Genomic DNA, 24,341 nt, shown 5'->3' on the forward strand with positions numbered 1-24,341 from the left:
CCGTCCATTTGAGTGGTATTTGCAATTGTGTATATATTTCACCCAATGGGATTTTTGTCCATTAGGCCTATACTTTCCCTTACCTTATTTATAGGCTGACATGTATTATTATTTATTTTTATTATTATTGTTGTTGTATGTATTATTACCCTTTGACATGAGCATACAGACCTTCCAAGATAAGAGTTGAGGAGCATAATCCTTCTTCACTTTCACTGGTCCTCGTAACCACCTATCCATTCTATTTTGTTGGAAAGATCTGCTATTACCTTGTGTCTCACCTTGTGTCAGCAACTGACAAATGTTTTGGAGCTTGCACGGCAAGTTTCCAGTGAGAGGGAATAGGGATGGGTGCATACAGTAACAATGATTTATTAATTACACCCTAATTTGATATGGCTTGGTTTGGTATGCTTGATCTCACAAATGTGATATGAAATGTTTGCAAACTTCAAAACCTGAAACTTAAGCTGCTCCAAAACGGATAAATTCAGTAGTGTTTTATATGCTGTTGAAAACACTGCTAGATAGATGAATGACTCAGCCTTGTGTGTGTGTGTGTGTGTGTGTGTGTGTGTGTGTGTGTGTGTGTGTGTGTGTGTGTGTGTGTGTGTGTATACTGCTCTACAGTCATGAAGAGACTTATAACCCATACAGCACAGGCGGGAATGGTCAAAATGTCTGTTGTGAACACAGTCATGATAGTACACTGATTACATTCCGAAGTTTAAATGTTATTCTAAATCTCACACGAATTAGGAAGAATTAAACATTGTGTGGATAAATTAAGTCATTCAAAACAATCCCATCCAAACCCAAAAGCAAAGAGTCAACAGCAGAGGGCAGTGTGCCACACAGCACAACATGATAACCAACCTTTTTTAGTTCATCATTCTCTAAAGTATCATCTGTCTGTGGGTTTAGTTGGTTGAAAACAGACTGGTCTGTGGGGCTGTGAAATCATTCTGGCGGCTCAAAGAGAGACATCCTGACTGTTCTTTGGCACCTCCTCTCGCAATGTCTGTTCTGTCAGCATCCTCAACTCCATCCCACATAGCACCCTAAACTATTTGCTACAGTAAAAACCTTTACTCTCTCACATAAACCCCTCAGGAGGGTGTGCCTGAGTGACCCAAAATGACTACACAGAATGATTTCAAGGTTTTGTGCAGTTCTTGAATGATTTTCCTATTATTCCTATATTCTTACAATGGATAATTGGAATTAGAGTATTTTCTTCTCACCTACTGTATACATATGTACACAGAGAAGACTGCTTGTAAACAATACACTGGACAGGCTGAAGTAGATCTTGTTAATGGCTAGATTTATTTGAATATGCCCTACAATTATGTTTCAGACAGCAGTTGTGTCCATAAAATGCTTCACTGAGGGAAATAAAAGGTTCTACTGTATGTCTGTACTGTACATTCAGCAGCTCAAACGCTAACACGCTAACACGCTAACATGCTCAGTAACACATACTGTAGGCTGATTTATTAAGTGAATTGGAGTGTTTCAGCCTTTGAGGACCAGTGTCTGCTGCTTTTCACTGTACCTCAGGTCTACTACTCCTAATTATTTGACCAGAAAGTCACCTCATCCCCTCTTCCCAGTGTAAATCAGCTACTGTACTAATTGACTATTAATTGAGAGGTAAGTTTTAAACCTGCAGGCGTCATGCATGCAGTTAACCACCACTGATTTACCTTGGAACAAACTCAAACTCACTCTTGCTGAATGTAAAATGTCTTAACAATTACAGTAAGACTTTATTTTTCCTGACCAGAATGCGGAGGCTTTCTATACATACAGTATTATAAACCCAATACTGTATTTACCAACCAACATCCTGCCACATTTTCCTGGGTCAGAAATACAGTCACCTCATTTATTGATGAGTTTTGTCCCAGTTTTGTCAGCTTTTGTTTTGTGGGCTCAACTTCAGGGAGACGCAACAGTGACAGAGTCAAAACAGTATCAAGGCACAGTCTGAGACAGCGTAGCACAGATATCCCTCATTAAAAAACAACTTGCTGAGATCTGTCCTTTTCATTTCTGTCGTCAGTGTACTTCAAAAAAGTACAAAAAGGCAGTTTGCTTTCTGAATATAAATATAAAGTAAAAAAGACCTTTGACAGGTAAATCAATTAAGGAATACACCATAGAGACACAACTTTGATCCATCCACTACTTACAGTAGAGATATGCTGAAACAATGCAGACATGATGCAAGCAGGCCTGGGTGTACTGCAAGCACATGTAGGTGGAGGGAAATGCAGGATCACTCCAAAGAAGCGATAGCTGAGAGATTGCGACTGATTCCATGCCGACAAGTAGTCCAAGTGAAAATCTTTCAATTAAAAAAGTTCCATTTGGAAACACAGCATTTGGGAAGATCTGCTGGGATTAAAGACAAAACTAGGCTGAAGGATGACAAGAAGGCTATTTAATCATGCTGTTCTGTAACACCAGGCCCTAAGTAAATATTAGTAAAATGAACATCACTCATGTTAAAAGAGCCTTCCTGAAATTATGCAAACAGTTTTCATAAAGTGCTTTCAAAACCCTCTTTCAGCCTTATTGCAGGGCCAGGATGTAATTTCGTCAAGGTAATTTCTCCTCGTTTTAGCAGATCCTTCTTGCAATGGACAAGAAGGCACCACTTTGATGTACAGTATCTTGCCAGTTTAGCTATTCTTAGTTGAATGTCATAACCTGAATTTCTAAAGCATTTTCTTTTTACAACAGCATGCATGTACAGTATGTTTTTTGAAGGACATTTTCTGGCATCTTTTTATTTGCCTGACAGGCTTTTATGCAGAAAAGCAATGTTAACTTCTAAACTTCTGAAATACCAAAATAGGGAGTAAAATTACTATTTATATAATTATGTAACTAGTGTAATGATTGTAGAGCAAAATACACAAGTACTGCTTCTATAAGGGTTTAGCTAAAAACATGCATATAACTTATAATGATGACCTACATTTAACTAAAGATGACGACGGGAGGGGACTAACAATATACTTTAAAATGACTTAAACCAAAACTAAACAGTGTTTTTTGTGAAACAAATGTAGCAAATTTTGACGGTGAAGAAATAACACATTTTCAGTGCAGCCCTCCGGACCTTGTTGAAGGCCGAATGCGGACCCCAGGGGATTTTTTTTTTGACACCCCTGCCTTAAGTTAAAATCTATCCTAAACGCGAGACAAGCACTTTGAAGCATCTTTTACTTTTAATGACTTTCTCTCCCTCTTGTCCCGTCTCATGTTAATAAAGAATGGTGGATATCTCGGGGCCGATTTTAATACCGACATAGTTCAGTCTTCACTCAGCAGGGTGCCTGTGATAAAGTCCTCATTACTTTCTCTCTGGTCAACATTGTATGTGTTGAAACTGAAAGACCATCACTATTACTAGAATGGATTGTAGGCATTACCATGATAAAGGTCTGCAGTAAAAACCAATATTGTTTGCCAAATGCTATTAAAATTGCAAATTTAATGATATTTTCTTGTTTGGAAATCATACTTTAACTGCCTGTACAGGATTCTATCTGAGGTTGTTTACAAAGATATATGTATAGTAGTTCCTCCTCTTGATCAATTTCTTTGAATCACTGGGTTTTCAATATGAACATTATACCCAGCAGTCAAAATGTGCCGCGGTAACACTTTACAAAGAAAATCTGTAATCTAACACCCTTGTCACTAAACCTGACAGATGGACTTTTGCTTCTTGAGTTTTACATTTATATCAGGATTTGTCATGGCTTTCAGCCACACTCCTGTTCTGAAGACGGGATTTATTTCAATGCATGAATAAACGTTAGGGAAGCAGAAGACAGGCTGGCGGGCTGGCAGCTGGATAGGCTATGTGCACCCTGTGTGACAGCAGATCTACAGACACATCTATTGGGGAAATCCCCTCACATCAATCATTAATTGTGGGATTCAGCAAAGCGAGGCTCTAGGGAAGCTCTGTGTGGGGACTCCTAGGTGAACTCTGACCTTGTTGTTACACAATGGGGCAAGCAGGATGATTGTTGATGGCACACAGTATGTATGAGATGGCTCTGTCCTCAATGTCAGCAAGACAAAGGAGCTGATCGTGGACTACAGGAAACAGAGGGCCGAGCACGCCCCCATTCACATCAAAGGGGTGTAGTAGAGCGGGTCGAGAGCTTCAAGTTCCTTGTGTCCACATCACTAAGGATCTATCATGATCCACACACACCAACACAGTCATGAAGAGGGCACGACAACACCTCTACCCCTCAGGAACCTGAAAAGATTTGACATGGGCCCCTCAGATCCTCAAAAAGTTATACAGCTGCAACATCGAGAGCATCTTGACTGGCTGCATCACCGCTTGGTATGGTAACTGCTTGGCATCCGACTGCAAGGCGCTACAGAGGGTAGTGCGTACGGCCCAGTACATCACTAGGGCCAAGCCCCCTGCCATCCAGGACCTCTATACCAGGTGGTGTCAGAGGAAGGCCTTAAAAATGGTCAAAGACTCCAGCCACCCAAGTGATAGACTGTTCTCTCTGCTACTGTACAGCAAGTGGTACCGATGCACCAAGTCTGGAACCAACAGGACCCTGAACAGCTTCTTCCCCGAAGCTATAAGACTGCTAAATAGTTAATTAAATAGTTAATCAAATAGCTACCCAGACTATCTGCCTTGACCCTTTTTGCGCTAACTGTTTTTGACTCATCACATACGCTGCTGCTACTGTTTATTATCTGTTTATTATTATTGTCTGTTTATTACCCTTTTTTGTTCCAGGTAGAACCCTTTTGGGTTCCATGTAGAACCCTTTCCACAGAGGTTTCTACATGGAACCTGAAAGGGTTATCCTATGGGGATGGCTAAATAACCCTTTTGGATCCCTTTTTTCTAAGAGTGTACAGTCCCTGTGTGTTTGCATACTCAGGATGATAGAGGCTTGATTACCTGGGACAGCCTGCTTTAGGGAAAAAGCCTTCAAAATGACAGCAGTAGGTGAACTCTGTAGGTGAATCAAGCAAAATGATCTGGGCTGGATTACCACCCCTTCTTACCTCTGTGGGATTATGCAACTCAACTCATCATAGCCTTTCATAATATTGCACTGTATGCAAATTGATGCTCACCATTTGACATGGTAACATCTGAGCTTGATTTGACAATAGTATGTGCTTCCTAAAAACATGGCAGTATTACCAAAGCCTATTTTCTGTCACCTATAGAGGTGGAATAATGTGATAAATGTGGATCCCAAACAGTGTTTAATCGTGTTGTCTTTATATTGTTTTTTTTTAGATTTTGATACAAGCATACAGCTTTTGCCTTGGGCATATGACACATTTGACCCTATTTCTTGTTGAGAATAATAATTTGAGAGGCAGAGTATATACTGAAGCTGTCTCAGTGTGATATTTCTTGTTGAAGTATGGATACAGAATTGTTATATGCCTGCATTGTTTTGTAGTGTTTACAATTTGGCAAAGAATAACTCAAAATAGTTAACATTTTGACCCCTGCTCGCTGTTATTGGAATAATTCATTTTGTAAAGCAGCTCTAAAGTTTGGGGTGAACCTCTGGTGAATAAGAGATGGTAATAGAATTTGTTAATAAATATACTGTAGCTGCTGTACATTAGTGATGGGGGGGGGGGTCGATAGTTACATATCGGGATATTATTTCTGGCGATACCTCATGTCATATCGTTCGGACAATATCGTAATATTAGTTTTGCGCTAATTGGCTGTACCTGTACCAAAACTTTTTCATAGCTTGTTCTCCATCTTCTCTTTAAATAGGGAGCCAATTTGTTTTCAGCACTTTTATTTCCATAACTAATCAAAACTCATTTTCTCATGGCTCTCTCTTGTCCCTCTACAGAAGACATACGGTGAGCAATATGTTTAGAACATCGAAGCGCAATAAAGTCACAGTATCGAATCGCAATACATACAGATAGTGAGAATTACAATATATACAGTATCTTATCGGCACTAAGTATGGTGATAATATCGTATAGTGAGGTCCCTGGCAATTCCCAGCCCTACAGTGCATACAGTATCTTGTTGTTGGTATGTTTGTTTGTTGAATATATTATCCAACCTAACATTTGAACACCCAGATTATAACATTTAAAAAATGCTCAGTGCATCCTTTATATAGAGCCTGTATGTTTTCATGGACAATGAGCTTGATTGAATCATTTCTCACTGGTACATTGCAGTCTTCCACCCATTATTCAGTAAGCATCTCTCGGCTTCAAAGGGAAATGATCTGAGGCTGTGTTTGCTTCTGTATCCAGGTGAAACAATAGCTTAAAGCAGGCTCCTGGGCTTCGTTGAATTTAAGCAGCTGTGCATCTTCAAACAACACTGTTTACTTGGTTCGTTGCCTAATCCAATATATATAAAACATTTGGAGTTAAGCTGTCTTTTTTTCCGAACAGGATTATTCCAGTCTGGAATTCCAATGGATTCCTAATGGAGGGAGAAATTATTTTGACACGTATATGACATAAATGGTTCAAACAACGAGGAGACGGAATAAAAATGAACTCGTTTAGGCAGATTTAGTTTTGGTCTCTTTGTCCGCCATGCTTTGTGTTCTTTTATTTTTTTCCGTCTTTCAGTTTGATTTGGAATTTGACGGAGAAGTCTGTCTCGTTGTGTGAAACGCTGTGAACTCTAAATTACATTTTTTCCCTCACTTGAAAGCAGTGTATTTATATCTGTCTGACTGTCAGTGGAGAATCAGTTATTTATTAAAAGCTCTCTGTTGAGAGTGATTGTGAGTGCCTTTCACTTTCAGGTGTAAATCATTTCCCAAACATCACTAATTATCTCTCAACTTCGAACAATGTTGGAATCTCCAGATATTCTGTAGAAAGTTGAGCCTTTTAAAAACAACACACCACTTATGAAAGTTACTAATTATAAGTCTGACTGAAGACATTTATGCTATTGCTATGAACCTTGAAGATAATCAAAGGCAACACTGTGTAATTTCATAATCTTTTTTTAATAGGTTTAATTTAATTATTTTTAACAAAACGGCAAGCTTAAAAACTATCTTAGACATGGAAAAATAATAGGAAGATAAGATGTGAGTGTTTTTCTTTTTACTTCCAGTATTACCCATCAAACTATGTATAATAGGCTTTGTGGGCCAGTTTCCCAGACCCAGATTAAGAATAATCCTGGACTAAGAAGAACTACATTTTTCATGAGCATGCTTTTTAGTCCAGGAGTCTGGCTCTGAGAATTCAAAGATAAGCATACAACTGCAGGAAAATATAATTTTCTGATAAAAGCTTAAATCTGAGATTTTAGAATATCAAGTAAAAGGTAAATAAAAGTAATGCTCATGGTTACTGAGACCCATGCAGTGCTATGAAACTGCATTTCATAGCACATGGTTTCGCTAGACATTTAAATGACACAATAATATAAATAGAAACAGAAAGGCAAGGACTTACAATTCAATTACAAATCTGAAATACATTCTCAACACTGTCCATGTACTTACTACGCTACTGTCCCTCCTCCAAATCTCAGCTATGTCTGGAGTAATAGGAACAGGAACCAGTCACCTTTGGGAGTAATTCCGAAACTTTTCTAATTGCTCCTTACAGGGAAATCAAGAGTAGACAAAGTTTGAGGATATCATAAAACAACGAGTTAGGATAATCTGTAATCAGTTACCAGTGTTCTGGAGATGTTGTAGATAGCCATAAGATCCAGGTTAATTAGCCATGAAGCACTTTTGCAGATTTTGTTCTGTGTGGTTTGTCTTGCCAATAGATCCCCTTGTATGTTATCCTCTTCTGCTTTGAGATCTGGACGATGGGATTGAGATACTGAACTTGAACTCAGGCACTTTTTTGAAATTACAAGAGGTTGTAGGCTGCAGTATATACTTTTTACACACATTTGCCCATACATTCGTACATACTGTGAATAGTCATTTCTAAATTGTGCTTTTAAATTCACTATACATCTCATCTCAAGGCATTGCAGTTAATATGCAGAAGTTTACGTTTGATTACTTACTTGGCACAGTCCTGAAGGAGAGGGCCACACAAAAAGCGGTCTATTCAATCGAAGATCTAAAGCTCAGTAAATGCTATATACATTTAGATAAATTTTAGAACACCAATAATATTTTCTCCCATAGTACCATTTTAAATGCACTTTGTAATACTATATCATGTCGTATGCAATTCACATTTGTGATCATATTTGATGCTACCCCTTACTTCACCAAATACCTACCTCCAGAAAACATCATTTAATTTACTTGGATTCTTGATACTCCTGAGAAGATTTCTCTCAGCAACACTAACAAGAACTCTAAGATTTACCATTTTGATAGTGCCAAAAAGCAGGTAAACTTCCAAAAACGGTTGCCTCCTTTTCTATCACTGTACGTACAATAGAATAATGATGTAAAGTAACAGGGTCCAAAATTTATTTACCAGTAAATAGAAATCAGAACACGACAATAAATAGTATAGAATCATCATAAACTCAGGTTGACTTGCACGTTGCTACCACCTACCCATTAAACACACTCAGTTCAAAGTATTTTTCTGTAAACATAATTTTTTAACAATATGATAGTACTCATGTAAAAAGAGTTGTGGCTAAACTATCAATTTGATCATACTGTACATGCCTCTTCTCCAGTCTACAGTTTAAATGTCATCTGTCCATTCTGAGGCTATGATTATCATGCTTATCCCTTTTAACATCAAAATGTTTACCAGGCCTTTTTTTTTTACTTTCTCCTTGTCTTGGCACCTGTGAAAGCTGGATCTCGAGAGCTGACTTACCAAGTGGCTCCCGCTAGCCTCATGCATATTTACAGGTTAAAAGGTCAAAGTAGTATCAGAGACTCGGGATGATACTGACGGCCCCGGACAAAGGCCCCATAGGAACGGGCCAGTCTCCATAGACATAGTCTCAACACTGCTCGATGACGCTGCCGTAGGTTACATGTGTCGCGGTAATCACACAGTCTTAGATCCCTTTGAACATTGGGAAAGTCGATCGACAACACGGCGCCACCTCGGCACAGACCCAACTCCCAGCCAAATAACATGGCTGCAGCCGGTAGGCCTGCTGTGCTGTTCAATGCAAACGATGGGAATGTATTTTTATCACAGTCACAGCGTGGTGTAGATGTAGACAAAGATGATGACTACCAGGTTGAGAATGGTGCCGATGATCCCAAGCATGGCCAGAATGGACTCCTCTGTACCTTCCTTGTCTTGCATTCCTCTTTCTTCATCACAGATTGCAGTATTTACCATTTTCCCAGTAAAGGTCTGCAGTTTCCCTCTCAGACCAGTCTGGAAAAGAATGGAAACACAAAATCAATCAATGCATCAACAAAAAGGTCAAATAGGGGATGCTTATATTTGTCCTGTTTCAAACATGTTTAAGTGTGTAACCTGTACAAGTGTGTGGTGTGAAATGGACATGTATTTTTTGCATATCACACTCCCCCTGTGACATCCTCGGAGAGGGGGGTCACAGCCAGGGATTTGTCTGTTATACGTTGGCAACTAAGACATGGTTGTAGCAAGCCATAAGGAACATGCACACATAGATCAACTGACTTTTGGAAATTATTTGGAGCAGAGAAACTAATATGTGATTAGAAAACTGTAAGAGGCTTGAAAATAAACAATAGGCTATACAAAAAAAGAAGCGCATCTCAGCGGATTGCCCAAGATGATTGAACTGACACACTAGCTGCCCCTCTGCCATGGCTCACGGGATGAAATTACTCGCCACGCTTGCATTTTTGTCTCTATATGGCTTATGGTTTATGAGGCGTATATTAGCCGGGTCTGTGATGCCTGTTGTCAGCCCACAGTAGGAGAAGCCTGGGCAGGTTGGGACATGACCCAGAGGACCAAAGCTAGCTCCTCTAACAGTTCAGTGGTTTTAATGTGTACACTTGTAACTGGAAAAGCATGAAAACTCATGTACAGTAAAAATAGAAAGACCACCTGCTATAAAACAAAATCGCTTTATGCATTGCTTAAAATCTTGAACCTAGTTTTTGATTGATCTGTATTATGGTATACTATATATACAAAAGTATGTGGACACCCCTTCAAATTAGTGGATTTGGCTATTTCAGCCACACCCGTTGCTGACAGGTGTATAAAATTGAGCACACAGCCATGCAATATCCAGAGATAAACATTAGCAATAGAATGGCATTACTGAAGAGCTCAGTGACTTTCAACGTGGCACCGTCATAGGATGCCACCTTTCCAACAAGTCAGTTCGTCAAATTTTTGCCTGCTAGAGCTGCCCCGGTCAACTGTAAGTGCTGTTATTGTGAAGTGGAAATGTCTAGGAGCAACAACGGCTCAGCCGCGAAGTGGTAGGCCACACAAGTTCACAGAACGGGACCGCAGAGTGCTGAAGTGTGTAGGGCGTAAAAATCGTCTGTCCTCGGTTGCAACACGCACTACCGAGTTCCAAACTGCCTCTGGAAGCAACGTCAGCACAATAACTGTTTGTCGGGAGCTTCATGAAAAGGGTTTCCATGGCCGAGCAGCCGCACACAAGCCTAAGATCACCATGCGCAATGCCAAGCGTCGGCTGGAGTGGTGTACAGCTCGCTGCCATTGGACTCTGGAGCAGTGGAAATGCGTTCTCTGGAGTGATGAATCACACTTCACCATCTGGCAGTCCGACGGACGACTCTGGGTTTGGCGTATGCCAGGAGAACTCTACCTGCCCCAATGCATAGTGCCAACTGTAAAGTTTTGGTGAAGGAGGAATAATGGTCTGGGGCTGTTTTTATGGTTCGGGCTAGGCCCCTTTAGCTCCAGTGAAGGGAAATCTTAACGCTACAGCATACAATTAAATTCTAGACTATTCTGTGCTTCCAACTTTGTGGCAACAGTTTGGGGAAGGCCCTTTCCTGTTTCAGCATGACAATGCCCCTGTGAACAATAAGAGGTCCATACAGAAATTGTTTTTTGAGATCGGTGTAGAAGAACTTGACTGGCCTGCACGGAGCCCTGACCTCAACCCCATCGAACACTTTTGGGATGAATTGGAATGCCGACTGCGATCCAGGCCTAATCGCCCAACATCAGTGCCCGACCTCACTAATGCTCTTGGGGCTGAATGGAAGCAAATCCCCGCAGCAATGTTCCAACATCTAGTGCAAAGCCTTCCCAGAAGAATGGAGGATGTTATAGCAGCAAAGGGGGGACCAACTCCACATTAATACCCATGATGTTCGACGAGCAGGTGTCCACATACTTTTGGTCATTTAGTGGATGTCCCATGGAGAGCAGCTAGCATAACCCACTGTCAGTTGCAATCCATTTGTTGGCAATATCATTGCTTCTCTGGCTCACCTCATCAATAATTAAAACAAAATCAAATGGATTGAAGGATAGGTTAATGATAGGACAAACACATTCTCCTTTCAGTTCCCTGGGAGACAATTTCCCAGTGGGGCTTTGAGCAAACGCACCACAGTCTGAATTGAATACATATGAGGGCAAACCCCCATAAGTAAGAGTTTAACATTCAGCTGGTGTCTGCTCCCCATCCATCACAATGTCTACAAAACAGAATATAGTTCATCTGCTGTGCCTGATGATGAATCCAATTTCACACGATTGTTTGCTATAATTAACATCTGCGACATCCAGATTATTAAGGCTCATTTGCAAATCTTCCATTGGTGTAATTCAAATTTGTGTAACCTTTGGAACAGGTCTGCATGAGGAGAGATTTTGTTATGTCCTTGTATTTTTTCCTTTATGTTTCCTTGCTTCACTTCTTCCTCAAAGAGTTTGGCAGAGGAAAATGTCCTGTTAGAATCATGACATTTATTACACTATTATACAGTCTAGTGAGTGTCTGTGGAGTGAGTAGGGTGAGAGGTGAGTGTGAGAGGTTTGACCAGCTATTATAAGGGAACCAACCTGAGGAAAAGGGAGCTCCTGAGCCTCTGGTTAATGGACCTTTCAACTTGACCATTCAACTTGAAGTGGGACAAGTTATACTGTATGTCAAGTATGGTAACATATTGTGGCATCTGTGATCTAATGGGGCAGATTGGGACAAGCAAGAGGTACTGTTATGATGATTCACCATTTTCGATTCAAACAATGCAGAACTATTAACCAATCATTACTTCATCAATTACTCATTTCGGAAGCATGTTTTATCCAGCAAATGTCACTTGGGTAAGCATAGGCTAATTAAATTAAGTGATGGCAAGCGTCGGCTGGAGTGGTGTTAAGCTCGCTGCCATTGGACTCTGGAGCAGTGGAAATGCGTTCCCTGGAGTGATGAATCACGCTTCACCATCTGGCAGTCCGACGGACGACTCTGGGTTTGGTGTATGCCAGGAGAACGCTACCTGCCCCAATGCATAGTGCCAACTCTAAAGTGATGGACAACAGTTAAAATCCAACTTGAAATCAAGTGTCTTCAGATATGAACATAATTTGTTATCTTAATGTTTTGTATTCAAGCATATTCCTGGAAAGAGCAAGCCAACCGATCCATTCTAGTGGGCCAAGTTATTTATTTACCTGAGATCTCTAACAATGGGCTGTGATTGCTCGTCTTGGGGAATGCTATAAACAGGGCTTCCCTCGAACTGAATGGCACTCATTGTGCAGTATGCTGCTGGATGGGCCCTCATGCATGAAGACGCCTGCTCACTGCTGATACAAACTGCACTTGGGAGAGAGAGATATGGAATCCCTGCCAAAACTGGGAGCAGAGAAACAGCTTTACTACAGAGAGCAGCTGTTCGTCTCAAACAAATGCTCTGGAGTCCGTCCAGACAAACCTCCACTGTGCTAGCTGGCCGGTCCAAACCTCATGCTTTACAAAAGGAAAGGTGTGTGGCAAGCAGTGACATTTGGCCTATACAATGCACCCTACTCAATGGCCACATGGGTACTGTATGTCATCTTCGCTTTGTTTTACACCTGAGCTCATCAATACTTCTCCCTAGGTTATGTCTTTGTCCTGGGTATATCCTGATTGTTTGAGTACCAGGTACATAATGGCCCTGAAGTTTGGAATTGAAAGATAAGACACCAGCTCAAAGTGATTTTCAAACAAACAATTAAGGTTAGATTTTTTTTGTGGTGTACTTTGTACTTAAGTAGTCACTTTTGTAAGCTTGCAGTAAGAAAACTGCACCAAATTACAGATTCCTGGTTGCACTAAGCACAGTTAATTGCTGAAGACTTCCAAAGTAAAATACTTGTGGCTTGAGGATGCATAAAAAAAGCCATGTGCATATCATGAAATGCAGTCCATAATTATTAGTTATCATTATGCAAAAAATTATCCAGTTACAGTCCAAATACTGTCTGATATTTCACAGGAAATATGTGATTTCTAAAGTACAGACTTTTGTTCAATTAAGCGTTTACTTTTAAGGTCATATACTGGTTTAAAAAGTAATGATTCACACCTGGTTCCTGGATTTTAGAGCAAAAGCCGGAAGCGTGGCCGAGATAAAAAGAGCATTGCCATGGAAAGAAGGAAATGTTCATACCTGGAACAACACATCCAGGCTCTCCAGCTACACCTAATCGGGTTTAGCATTTGCAGATCAGTGAAGAGTAAAACCTTTTGCCTCTTGAATAATTCTGAGCATATCAAACATTCCCAGATGCTAACTGGGTCTGACAGGCAGTGTTGCTTTTGGCATTGTTTTATATTTGGAATTAAAACAACAACCCCCCACTCATTCACACACACACCACCCACCACACACACACACACACACACACAGAGGCGTTATGCCCATAGGGGGCACAGGGACACGTGCCCCCTCAGATTTGTCCTAAAAAATATATTTATTTTTCTTAAAACATTTTGTTGTTGTTGTTTCTCTGTAATACTACTAGCCACCTAGCAATTTTATGAAGTTGGCTTTAGCTAGAGCCCAGATAGATTCCGAATCTCCCATCCTCATAATTATACTGAACAAAAATATAAACGCAACATGTAAAGTGTTGGTTCCATGTTTCATGAGCTGAAATATAAGATCCCAGAAATGTCCATACACACAAAAAGCTTATTTCTCTCAAATGTTGTGCACAAATTTGTTTACATCCCTGTTAGTGAGCATTTCTCCTTTCCATGATAATCCATCCACCTGACAGGTGTGGCATATCAAGGTGATTAAACAGCATGATCATTACACAGGTGCACCTTGTTCTTGGGACAATAAAAGGACACTCTAAAATGTGCAGTTTGTCACACAACACAATGTCACAGATGTCTCAAGTTTTGAGGGAGCGTTGAATTGGCATGCTGACTGCAGAAATGTCCCCCAGAGCTGTTGCCAGAGAATTGAATGTTCATTTCTAAGCCGGTTCCAACGTCGTTTTAGAGAATTTGGCAGTACATCCAACCGGCCTCACAACCGCAGACCATGTGCCCTTTTGTGGGGAAAAGACTCATTTTGATTGGCTGGGCCTGGCTCCCCAGTGGGTTGGCCTATGCCCGCCCAGGCCCACCCATGGCTGCGCCCCTGTCCAATCATGTGAAATCCATAGATTAGGGCCTAATTTATTTATTTAAATTGACTGATTTCCTTATATGAACTGTAACTCAGTAAAATCGTTGAAATTATTGCATGTTGCATATTTATTTTTGTTCAGTAGCTACCAAGAAGCCATTTCAGGCTAACAATCAAGTTAGATTAGCTAGCTTGTCTAACTATCTTAGCTGGCATGCCTACTGGCAAGGTTGGTAGACTTTAGAAAAGCAAGCAATAACTAATTGTACTGAATAAGACTCACATTCCTTTAGTTATTTTACCTAGATTTTAGCAGAGATGCAGAGAATCATATTTAGTTTCTTTTAAAAAAAGAAACACCAGTCAGGAGGATACAGACAGCATATCTAAGAGGTATGCTTAGATATGCAGAAAAATTGACATTTCTTAAAAAAAAAAAAAGCTGTTTCAGGTGTTTGAAAAATGCTCAATTCTCCAACCTCCGGCCACACATACACACACATACATACAGTACATAAACATACATACAGTACATAAACAAACATATGTACACGCATTCACGCTTGCACAACCCCGCACACACATGAAGCACATTTCATCTTTTTTTTTAGAGATTTTCTTGATTTACTGTTTACGGTTGACCACCCAGTTATTAAGACTGCTATTGCCTTTTTTATTTTACAAAGCAACACGACACATATCGATCTTGACCCAATTTTATATTATCTCTGCTAATTGAAAACTAGCAACAAAGAAAAATAAAGAGTTTGTAATACATTCTATTCTAATGTATCATGTACACTAAAGTACATCTAGCACTAAATTTCAATAATTTGAAAATTCCCATGGTGAAGTTGGGGCATGGTGAAGGAACAATATCCCAATATCCTTGAGGAAAAGTTAAATATCTGATTTTACATAGAATTTCATATTCTAAAGAAGAGGTGCAATTATCATAAACACTGTTTAACTATTATTATTTTTTTACAGGAGACAGAACAGGAATACTTTTTATGAATCTGAAATCTCAGCTTTGTTCTTTACCTCCAGACATGAATAAATCAACACCTTACCTGAAAAGATTCAAACCATATTATTTCCATAACTATCGTTTTCAACATTTTCCTCTAGACAGAAATTGATATTATTAAGAAAATAAAAACTAATAACTAATAATTTGCCTAGTTAAACTGCAAAATGACAATACAACCCATGATGAAAAATCTTGGCTACTGATACGTCTCTGTAACACTGTTGTATAAAATATGAAAATCTGTTGCTGTCAACAAGCAGATAGATACAAGTCCCCACAGTGGACTGTCACCTGGACCTATGGTAACCCCAGTTGACTGCATATGAATCAGGGTGAGAATTTTGCAGATAACTTACCTTGCAGAGCATCAGGAGGAACATAGCATTGGACATGCTGGAGGGGTTGTTCGTCTTTCTGTAGTGCACAGACGTCCCTGGCAACTAAGGGAAAAGTCGCCACCTCTCATCCTCTGGCAGTGGAGAGGCACGGGATCCGAGGGAGAGGGCTGTCTCGTCTTCCAGGCTGTCCAATTCGAAGGCTTCTTTCGTCGGATGTTGTATCCCGCGGCAGTTGAGCGTTTCCTCCCCAAGTTGCATCTCACTAGTGACCAAGTTCGCTCTGTGGTCAGTTTCTCAGCCTTGTTGAGCCGGAGCTGGAGCAGTAGTGCTCTCCTCTTCTCCTCTCCACTCCTTTTCTGATGGGAAGATGATGTCAGGTTGAAGTGGGGAGTCAGATGATGAGCAGGTGAGGAGGGAAGCGGTTTCATCTGTATAATTCCATCTCCCTTCTCTTTGCTTTGCAAACCCCAGTTGATTCCACCAAAGACTTTAGTCCTCTTTCTCACATCAGAGTACTGTACACATCAACCTGCAACTAAACTCTCCTTTTTAAAAGACTCATTCACACTGTCAAACTTTGGCTCGTGCAGCGTAGCAATTTCAAACATTTTCAGCTGATGTCCTGTCCTGGCTTTTCAATTTTAAGGTAATAAAAATAATTAAATCAAGCAACAACGTCTGATTTCAGACAGTGGATTCCACCCGGGAAATGATTAGCAACCTAACCAGGCTTTTCCTGTTCCTCTGCTCCAGTGGCTGAGTGTTTCCCTTGCTGTCTACTGAACAGTGTGTGTTTGAGCTGGACGGCTATAAGAGCGGGCGCTGTGAGCAAGGGACTCCGTCTCATATTCACGCTGATGCGGTCGTAGCGGTTGCCATGCTCTAGAGACAAGAGGCTTCCCCTGCTCCTTCTCCCGCACATACAGTATTAATGCAGCCGGGGTTGCCTGGCAACCAGCTCAGGGGAGCCACATTTACGCCTGGCGACAAAAAGCGTTCGTGACAGACAGGGGCCGAGATGAGAGGTGAGGGTTTCCTCCACACAGTCTTCCCTATTGTTTTGGAGGGGAGTGAGTGTGTGCGTACGTGTGTACGTGCATGTGTGTGTTTGTGTTTGTGTGCATAATTTACATACTCTGGGATCAGCTGTCAGTCTGACCAAGGCAGGAGTGTGTGTGTGTGTGTGGGTGTGTGTGTCACAATTACGGCTGCGTGGACAGACAGGATTATGGTCCTCTCACAGCCTCAGAGACATCACAGTAGAGTACTGAGCCCTCCTGTCCATTCCCCACAACAGGCTCCGCTGTAAAAGACCAGAGCCAGTAATAGCTGTGCTGATTGAACATGAAATCCATCAGGATGTAACATTCCAAAACCAACACCAGGACAACCCCAACAACCCCTATGAAAGTCCACCATCCCCTCCCCTACACTCCCATTGCTCCACTCGTCCCACTTCGTCTCTAGTTGGAGACAGATACACGTGAGCTCATAACATAATGGGAGCACAAGACCAAGGGGACTTCTGGCTCCGTATCTTATACATTGTGACACTAAATGTGAATCAGCTAGACAGTATCCCCCTTTCCCATAAAGGAAGAGGCAGATTCACACTGTCAATGCATTTACATTTTAGTAGACGCACTTATCCAGAGAAACTTACAGTCAGTGCATACATTATTTTTATTTTTTCATACTGGACCCCTGTGGGAATCAAACCCACAACCCTGCAAACGCCATGCTCTACCAACTGAGCTACATCCCTGCCGGCCATTCCCTCCCCTACCCTGGGCCAATTGTGCGCCGCCCCATGGGTCTCCCAGTCGCGGCCGGCTACGACAGAGCCTGGATTCAAACCAGGATCTCTAGTGGCACAGCTAGCACTGCGATGCAGTGCCTTAGACCACTGCGTCACTCGGGAGTTGCATCTGGAATGCATCTGCTGTATTCATATTACAGGAATGCATCTGCTGTATTCATATTACAGTCCCTTCAGTGATGAATATACAGTGTATCTGTCCTTACAGTATAATGGAAAAGTAAACTAACGCATATTAAAAGCCTTTGGTTTTGGACTTTCGAGGTCAGTCTTGTGGTTTTGATCACCAATAAAACATGTAAAATGTATTAACAAATAACATTTATGTTATTTCAACTCTTATTGTACATGTGTGATCAAAAAGGAGTGTATGGAGGGTGAGTACCAGAGGGAATTGAAAGTCCCAGCCATCATTCATCACTATACTGTGAAAATGCTGTGCTACACATCCCCACACTGCAACACACAAACAGTACAGGTGGACACTAGACAACAGTATCAAACCCCCAAACTGTTCAGATCAAAACCCCAAAAGGATGAAGCTGCTATAGCCTACAGAAATATGTTCTCAGTTTAGCTTTTTTTCCAACCTTGGTAGAGCTTTTCCTGTTGACTGGTATGTTTTTATGGTAGTTTTTGATTAATGTTGTCTCTACATCACTGATCAAACTCTTCTTTCTGCTCCATAAAGTTGATACAAATTAGATAACTTCATAGTCCATGTTTAGTGATCCCTGGCATGATTAGATTTATATTGCACAAACTGTATGTCCACATTTTTTACATGGACGATATTTCATTATGTTGTGGGTGATGGTAATGGAAATGTTTGGAAGGGAAACAAATTGGTTTAAGCTTGATGTTGATTTGTACATTAAATGGCCTGGAATGGACAGCAATAAAAATGGAAATGTAAAGAAAACATTCCCTCCGACTGAAATCGTTGGTGTGCATAATCCCTTCCTGCCTTCGATTAATTTACTTAGAGTATCCCTATCCGAAGGGACATTTATAATGCTTAATCAGACAGTACATCTAATTTATTTCTGTCATCTGATAACCAAATCACAGAATACAGCCTGATAAGACAATCATACCCCCTTACTAGATTTCTTTCCGCTTTTCTCAATGGCCTCACACATACTGTGCTACATAGGGTATGCTGGTCAGCTACATATTACTCCAGCAATGTAAGCAACAAAACAGTTTGTTGACCATTACATTTACAGTGCTTTCCCCCATAGTGTGAGTAGGTAGGCAATGCTTTCCCAGTGGTGTATAGTACTTAAGTAAATTACTTTAAAGTACTACTTAAGGAGTTTTTTGTGGTATTGTCACGGATTTAGCCGAGTCTGCCCCTCCTCCTTGTTCGGGCAGGCTTCGGCGTTCGTCGTAGTAGGCAGAGCACTGGTGAACCGTTTCAGGTGAGGAGGCACCCAACTCACCCAGAGCTCCCTGTTGTGCATATGTGTATAAATGTTGTATTTCCCGAGTTTTCTTCTCATTCCCAGCATAAGGCGCTAGTAGATTCAGGCGCAGCTGGGAACTTTATTGATCGTCAGTTTACCCGTAGGTTAGGGATTCCTATTGTGCCAGTTGATGGGCCCTTCCCTATACATGCCCTAGATAGTCACCCTTTAGGGTCAGGTCTGATTAGGGAGGTCACAGCGCCACTCTGGATGAAGACGCAGGAGGGGCATGAGAAAATAATGAGTCTATATCTGATTGATTCTCCTGCGTTTCCAGTGGTTTTGGGGCTTCCCTGGTTAACGTGTTTCCCTGGTTAACGTGCCACTATTTCATGGCAACAGAGGGCTCTCAAGGGATGGTCAAGTCAGTGCTTGGGGAGGTGTGTAGGTGTTTCCGTAGGGGCAACTACGGTGGAAAGTCCAAACCAGGTTCCCACCATGCACATTCCGTCTGAATATGCCGATTTGGCTCTCGCCTTCTGTAAAAAGAAGGCGACTCAATTACCACCCCAACAGGGGGATTGTGCGATAAACCTCCAGGTAGGCGCTGCGCTTCCCCGGAGTCATATGTCACCGAATCTCTGAGACAAGGATACATTCGGCCGTCCACTTCCCCTGTGTCATTGAGTTTCTTTTTTGTGAAGAAGAAGGATGGTGGCTTACGCCCGTGCATTGACTACCGTGGTCTAAATCAGATCACTGTAAAATACAGCTATCCATTACTTCTGATTGCGAGCATGACGGAGTCATTGCACAGAGCACGCTTCTTCACGAAATTGGATCTCAGGAGCGCGTACAACCTGGTGCGTATCCGGGAGGGAGTTGAGTGGAAGACGGCATTTAGTACCACCTCGGGGCACTATGAGTACCTCGTCATGCCATATGGTTTGATTAATGCTCCTTCAGTCTTCCAAACTTTTGTTGATGAGATTTTCAGGGACCTGCATGGACAGGGTGTAGTGGTGTATATTGATGACATTCTCATATACTCCGCTATACGGGCTGAGCATGTGTCCCTGGTGCGTCAGGTGCTTGGTTGACTGTTGGAGCATGACCTGTATGTGAAGGCGGAGAAATGTCTGTTCTTCCAAGAGTCCATCTCCTTCCAAGGACACCGCCTGTCCGCGTCAGGTGTGGAGATGGAGACGGACCGCATTTCGGCCATGCGTAATTGGCCGACTCCAACCACGGTGAAGGAGGTGCAGCGATTTTTGGGTTTTGCCAATTACTACCGGAGGTTTATCCGGGGCTTTGGTCAGGTAGCGGTTCCCATTACCTCCTTGCTAAAGGGAGGACCGGTGCATCTACAGGGCTTTTGGGCACCTGTTTACTTCAGCTCCGGTGCTGGCTCATCTGGATCCTTCCTTGGCATTCCAGGTTGAGGTGGACGTGTCTGAGGCTGGGATTGGAGCTGTACTGTCTCAGCGCTCGGGTACGCCACCAAAACTCCGCCCCTGTGCTTTCTTTTCTAAGAAGCTCAGTCCGGCGGAGCGCAACTATTATGTGGGGGACCGGGAGCTGTTAGCTGTGGTTAAAGCTCTGAAAGTGTGAAGGCATTGGCTTGAGGGGGCTAAACACCCTTTTCTCATTTTGACTGACCATCGTAATCTGGAGTACATCTGGGCGGCGAGGAGTCTGAACCCTCGTCAGGCAAGGTGGGCCATGTTCTTCACTCGTTTTGTGTTTACTCTCACTTACAGACCAGGTTCCCAGAACGCTAAGGCAGACGCCCTGTCCTGACTGTATGACACAGATGAGAGGTCCATTGAGCCCACTCCCATACTTCCGGCGTCGTGTCTGGTGGCACCGGTAGTGTGGGAGGTTGACTCGGACATCGAGCGGGCGTTACGTACCGAGCCCACTCCCCCCCAGTGTCCAGAGGGTCGGATGTACGTGCCGCTCGAGGTTCGTGATCGATTGATCTATTGGGCTCACACGTCACCCTCCTCTGGTCATCCTGGCATCGGTCGGACAGAGCACTGTCTTAGTGGGAAGTACTGGTGGCCCACTTTAGCCAAGGACGTGAGAGTTTAGGTTTCCTCCTGCTCGGTGTGCGCCCAGTGTAAGGCACCTAGACACCTGCCCAGAGGGAAATTACAACCCCTACCCGTTCCACAACGGCCGTGGTCCCACCTATCGGTGGATTTTGTGACGGACCTTCCCCCCTCACAAGGGAACACCACGATCCTGGTCGTTGTGGATCGGTTTTCCAAGTCCTGCCACCCTCATTCCTATGCCAGGTCTCCCTACAGCCCTACAAAATGCTGAGGCCCTGTTTACACACGTCTTCCGGCACTACGGGGTACCTGAGGATATTGTGTCGGATTGGGGTCCCCAGTTCACCTCAAGGGTCTGGAGGGCGTTCATGGAACGTCTGGGGGTCTTGATTAGCCTTACCTCAGGTTTTCACCCTGAGAGTAATGGGCAGGTGGAGAGAGTTAACCAGGATGTGGGTAGGTTTCTGCGGTCCTATTGCCAGGATCGGCAGGGGGAGTGGTCGGGTTATATCCCTTGGGCAGAGATGGCCCAAAACTCACTCCGCCACTCCTCTACTAACCTTACGCCTTTCCAGTGTGTGTTAGGTTATCAGCCGGTCCTGGCACCTTGGCATCAGAGCCAGATCGAGGCTCCTGTGGTGGATGAGTGGTTTCGGCGCTCGGAAGAGACCTGGAACGCTGCTCATGTACACCTGCAGCGGGCAATCAGGCGACAAAAAGCGAGCGCCGATCGCCACCGCAGTGAGGCCCCGGTTTATGCACCGGGGGACCGGGTCTGGCTCTCGACCCGAAACCTGCCCCTTCGCCTGCCCTGCCGGAAGCTGGGTCGGCGGTTTGTGGGGCCATTTAACGTCCTGAGGAGATTGAACAAGGTTTGTTATAGGTTACAGCTTCCTATTAATTACCGTATTAACCCCTCGTTCCATGTGTCTCTCCTCAGGCCAGTAGTAGCTGTTCCACTCCAGGAGTCTGAGGTACGGGAGGTTCCTCCACCCCCACTGGAAATCGAGGGGGCACCGGCGTTCTCGGTGCGTTCCATCTTGGATTCGAGGCGTCGGGTGGGGGGCCTGCAGTATCTCGTGGAGTGGGAGTGGTACGTTCCGTAGGAACGGTGCTGGGTCACTAGGAGGGACATCCTCGATCCCTCCATGTTGAGGGATTTCCACCAGAGTCATCCGACTCGCCCTGCTCCGCGTCCTCCTGGCCGTCCCCGAGGCTGGGGTCGGTGCACGGCTGGAGCCGCGCTTCAAGGGGGGGAGGTACTGTCAAAGATTCAGCCGAAACTGCCACTCCTCCTTGCTCAGGCAGGCTTCGGCGTTCGTCGTCACCGGAGTACTAGCTGCTACCGATCCATGTATCTATGTTCGACTTGTTTTGTCTTAATTGGTCACACCTGTTTCCCATCATGTAGTTATGTCTTCCCTATTTAACCCTCTGTCTCACACTGTGTGTTGTGCGTGTTTGTTCATGTTTTGGTTGTCGTTAGTGTGAGGGTTTGTTCCCTCCCTGCGTGGAGGCTGTTGTTCATTCGTTTACCTACGAGTAAAGTACGCCTTTTGATTAGCTCTGTGTCCTGCGCCTGACTTCGCCTATCGCATTAAACTGATACCTTGACAGGTATCTGTACTTTACTTTACTATTTCTATTTCTGACAACTTTTACTACACTACATTCCTAAAGAAAATAATGTACTTTTTACTCCATACATTTTCCCTGACACAAAAAAGTACTTGTTACATTTTGAATGCTTAGCAGGATAGGAAAATGGTCCAACTCACTCACTTATCAAGAGATCATCCCTGGTCATCCCTACTGCATCTGATGTGGCGGACTCGCTAAACACACATGCTTTGTAAATTATGTCCGAGTGTTGGAGTGTGCCCCTGGCTATCCGTAAATTAAAAAAACAAGAAAATGGTGCCATCTGATTTGAAATTATTTGTACTTGTACTTTTAATACTTAAGTATATTTTAGCAATTACATTGACTTTTGATACTTAAGTATATTTAAAACCAAATACTTTAAGACTTTTACCCAAGTAGTATTTTACTGGGTGACTTTCACTTTTACTTGAGTCATTTTCTATTAAGGTATCTTTGCTTTTACTCAAGTATGACAATTGAGTATTTTTTCCACCACTGTGCTTTCCCACTGAGACTCACTCACCTGTCTGTCCCTTGTGTGAACTGTAGAACACAAAGCAGTTGCATGTGTCTGCAGAACAAAGACAATGGTACCTTGCAATAGCCTGAAAAGCTGTAAGTATGTATCTCCCTTCATTGAGCGTTACAGCGGAAGTTGAAAAGGGCATTGCAGACATCAGCTTTGAATGGGGAGAGGCTACAGTGTTACAATGACTGCACAAGTTTCATTGTGCTGAGTGAAATACATTATGGCCTTGCTGTTAAGATATGTGACAGCTACAGTGGGGGAAAAAAGTATTTAGTCAGCCACCAATTGTGCAAGTTATCCCACTTAAAAAGATGAGAGAGGCCTGTAATTTTCATCGTAGGTACACGTCAACTATGACAGACAAATTGAGAAAAAATCCAGAAAATCACATTGTAGAATTTTTAATGAATTTATTTGCAAATTATGGTGGAAAATAAGTATTTGGTCACCTACAAACAAGCAAGATTTCTGGCTCTCACAGACCTGTAACTTCTTCTTTAAGAGGCTCCTATGTCCTCCACTCGTTACCTGTATTAATGGTACCTGTTTGAACTTGTTATCAGTATAAAAGACACCTGTCCACAACCTCAAACAGTCACACTCCAAACTCCACTATGGCCAAGACCAAAGAGCTGTCAAAGGACACCAGAAACAAAATTGTAGACCAGCACCAGGCTGGGAAGACTGAATCTGCAATAGGTAAGCAGCTTGGTTTGAAGAAATCAACTGTGGGAGCAATTATTAGGAAATGGAAGACATACAAGACCACTGATAATCTCCCTCGATCTGGGGCTCCTCGCAAGATCTCACCCCGTGGGGTCAAAATGATCACAAGAACGGTGAGCAAAAATCCCAAAACCACACGGGGGGACCTAGTGAATGACCTGCAGAGAGCTGGGACCAAAGTAACAAAGCCTACCATCAGTAACACACTACGCCGCCAGGGACTCAAATCCTGCA

The 24,341-nt window shown here is 42.7% G+C and overlaps 1 protein-coding gene across 1 annotated transcript; it reads right to left on the minus strand.

Moving 5' to 3' along the window:
- Nucleotides 1-9,180: 9,180 nt before the first annotated feature.
- Nucleotides 9,181-15,977, minus strand: LOC311146134 (protein TUNAR-like; the record flags this gene model as incomplete). Its single annotated transcript, XM_084182610.1, has 2 exons — nt 9,181-9,366; nt 15,942-15,977. 2 exons carry the CDS (start codon nt 15,975-15,977, stop codon nt 9,181-9,183), a joined length of 222 nt encoding a protein of 73 aa, XP_084038736.1.
- Between the last annotated feature and the right edge of the window lie 8,364 nt (nt 15,978-24,341).

The sequence above is a fragment of the Coregonus lavaretus genome, assembly GCF_964263955.1.
Source record: "Coregonus lavaretus genome assembly, chromosome: 18".
NCBI classification, from domain to species: domain Eukaryota; kingdom Metazoa; phylum Chordata; class Actinopteri; order Salmoniformes; family Salmonidae; genus Coregonus; species Coregonus lavaretus.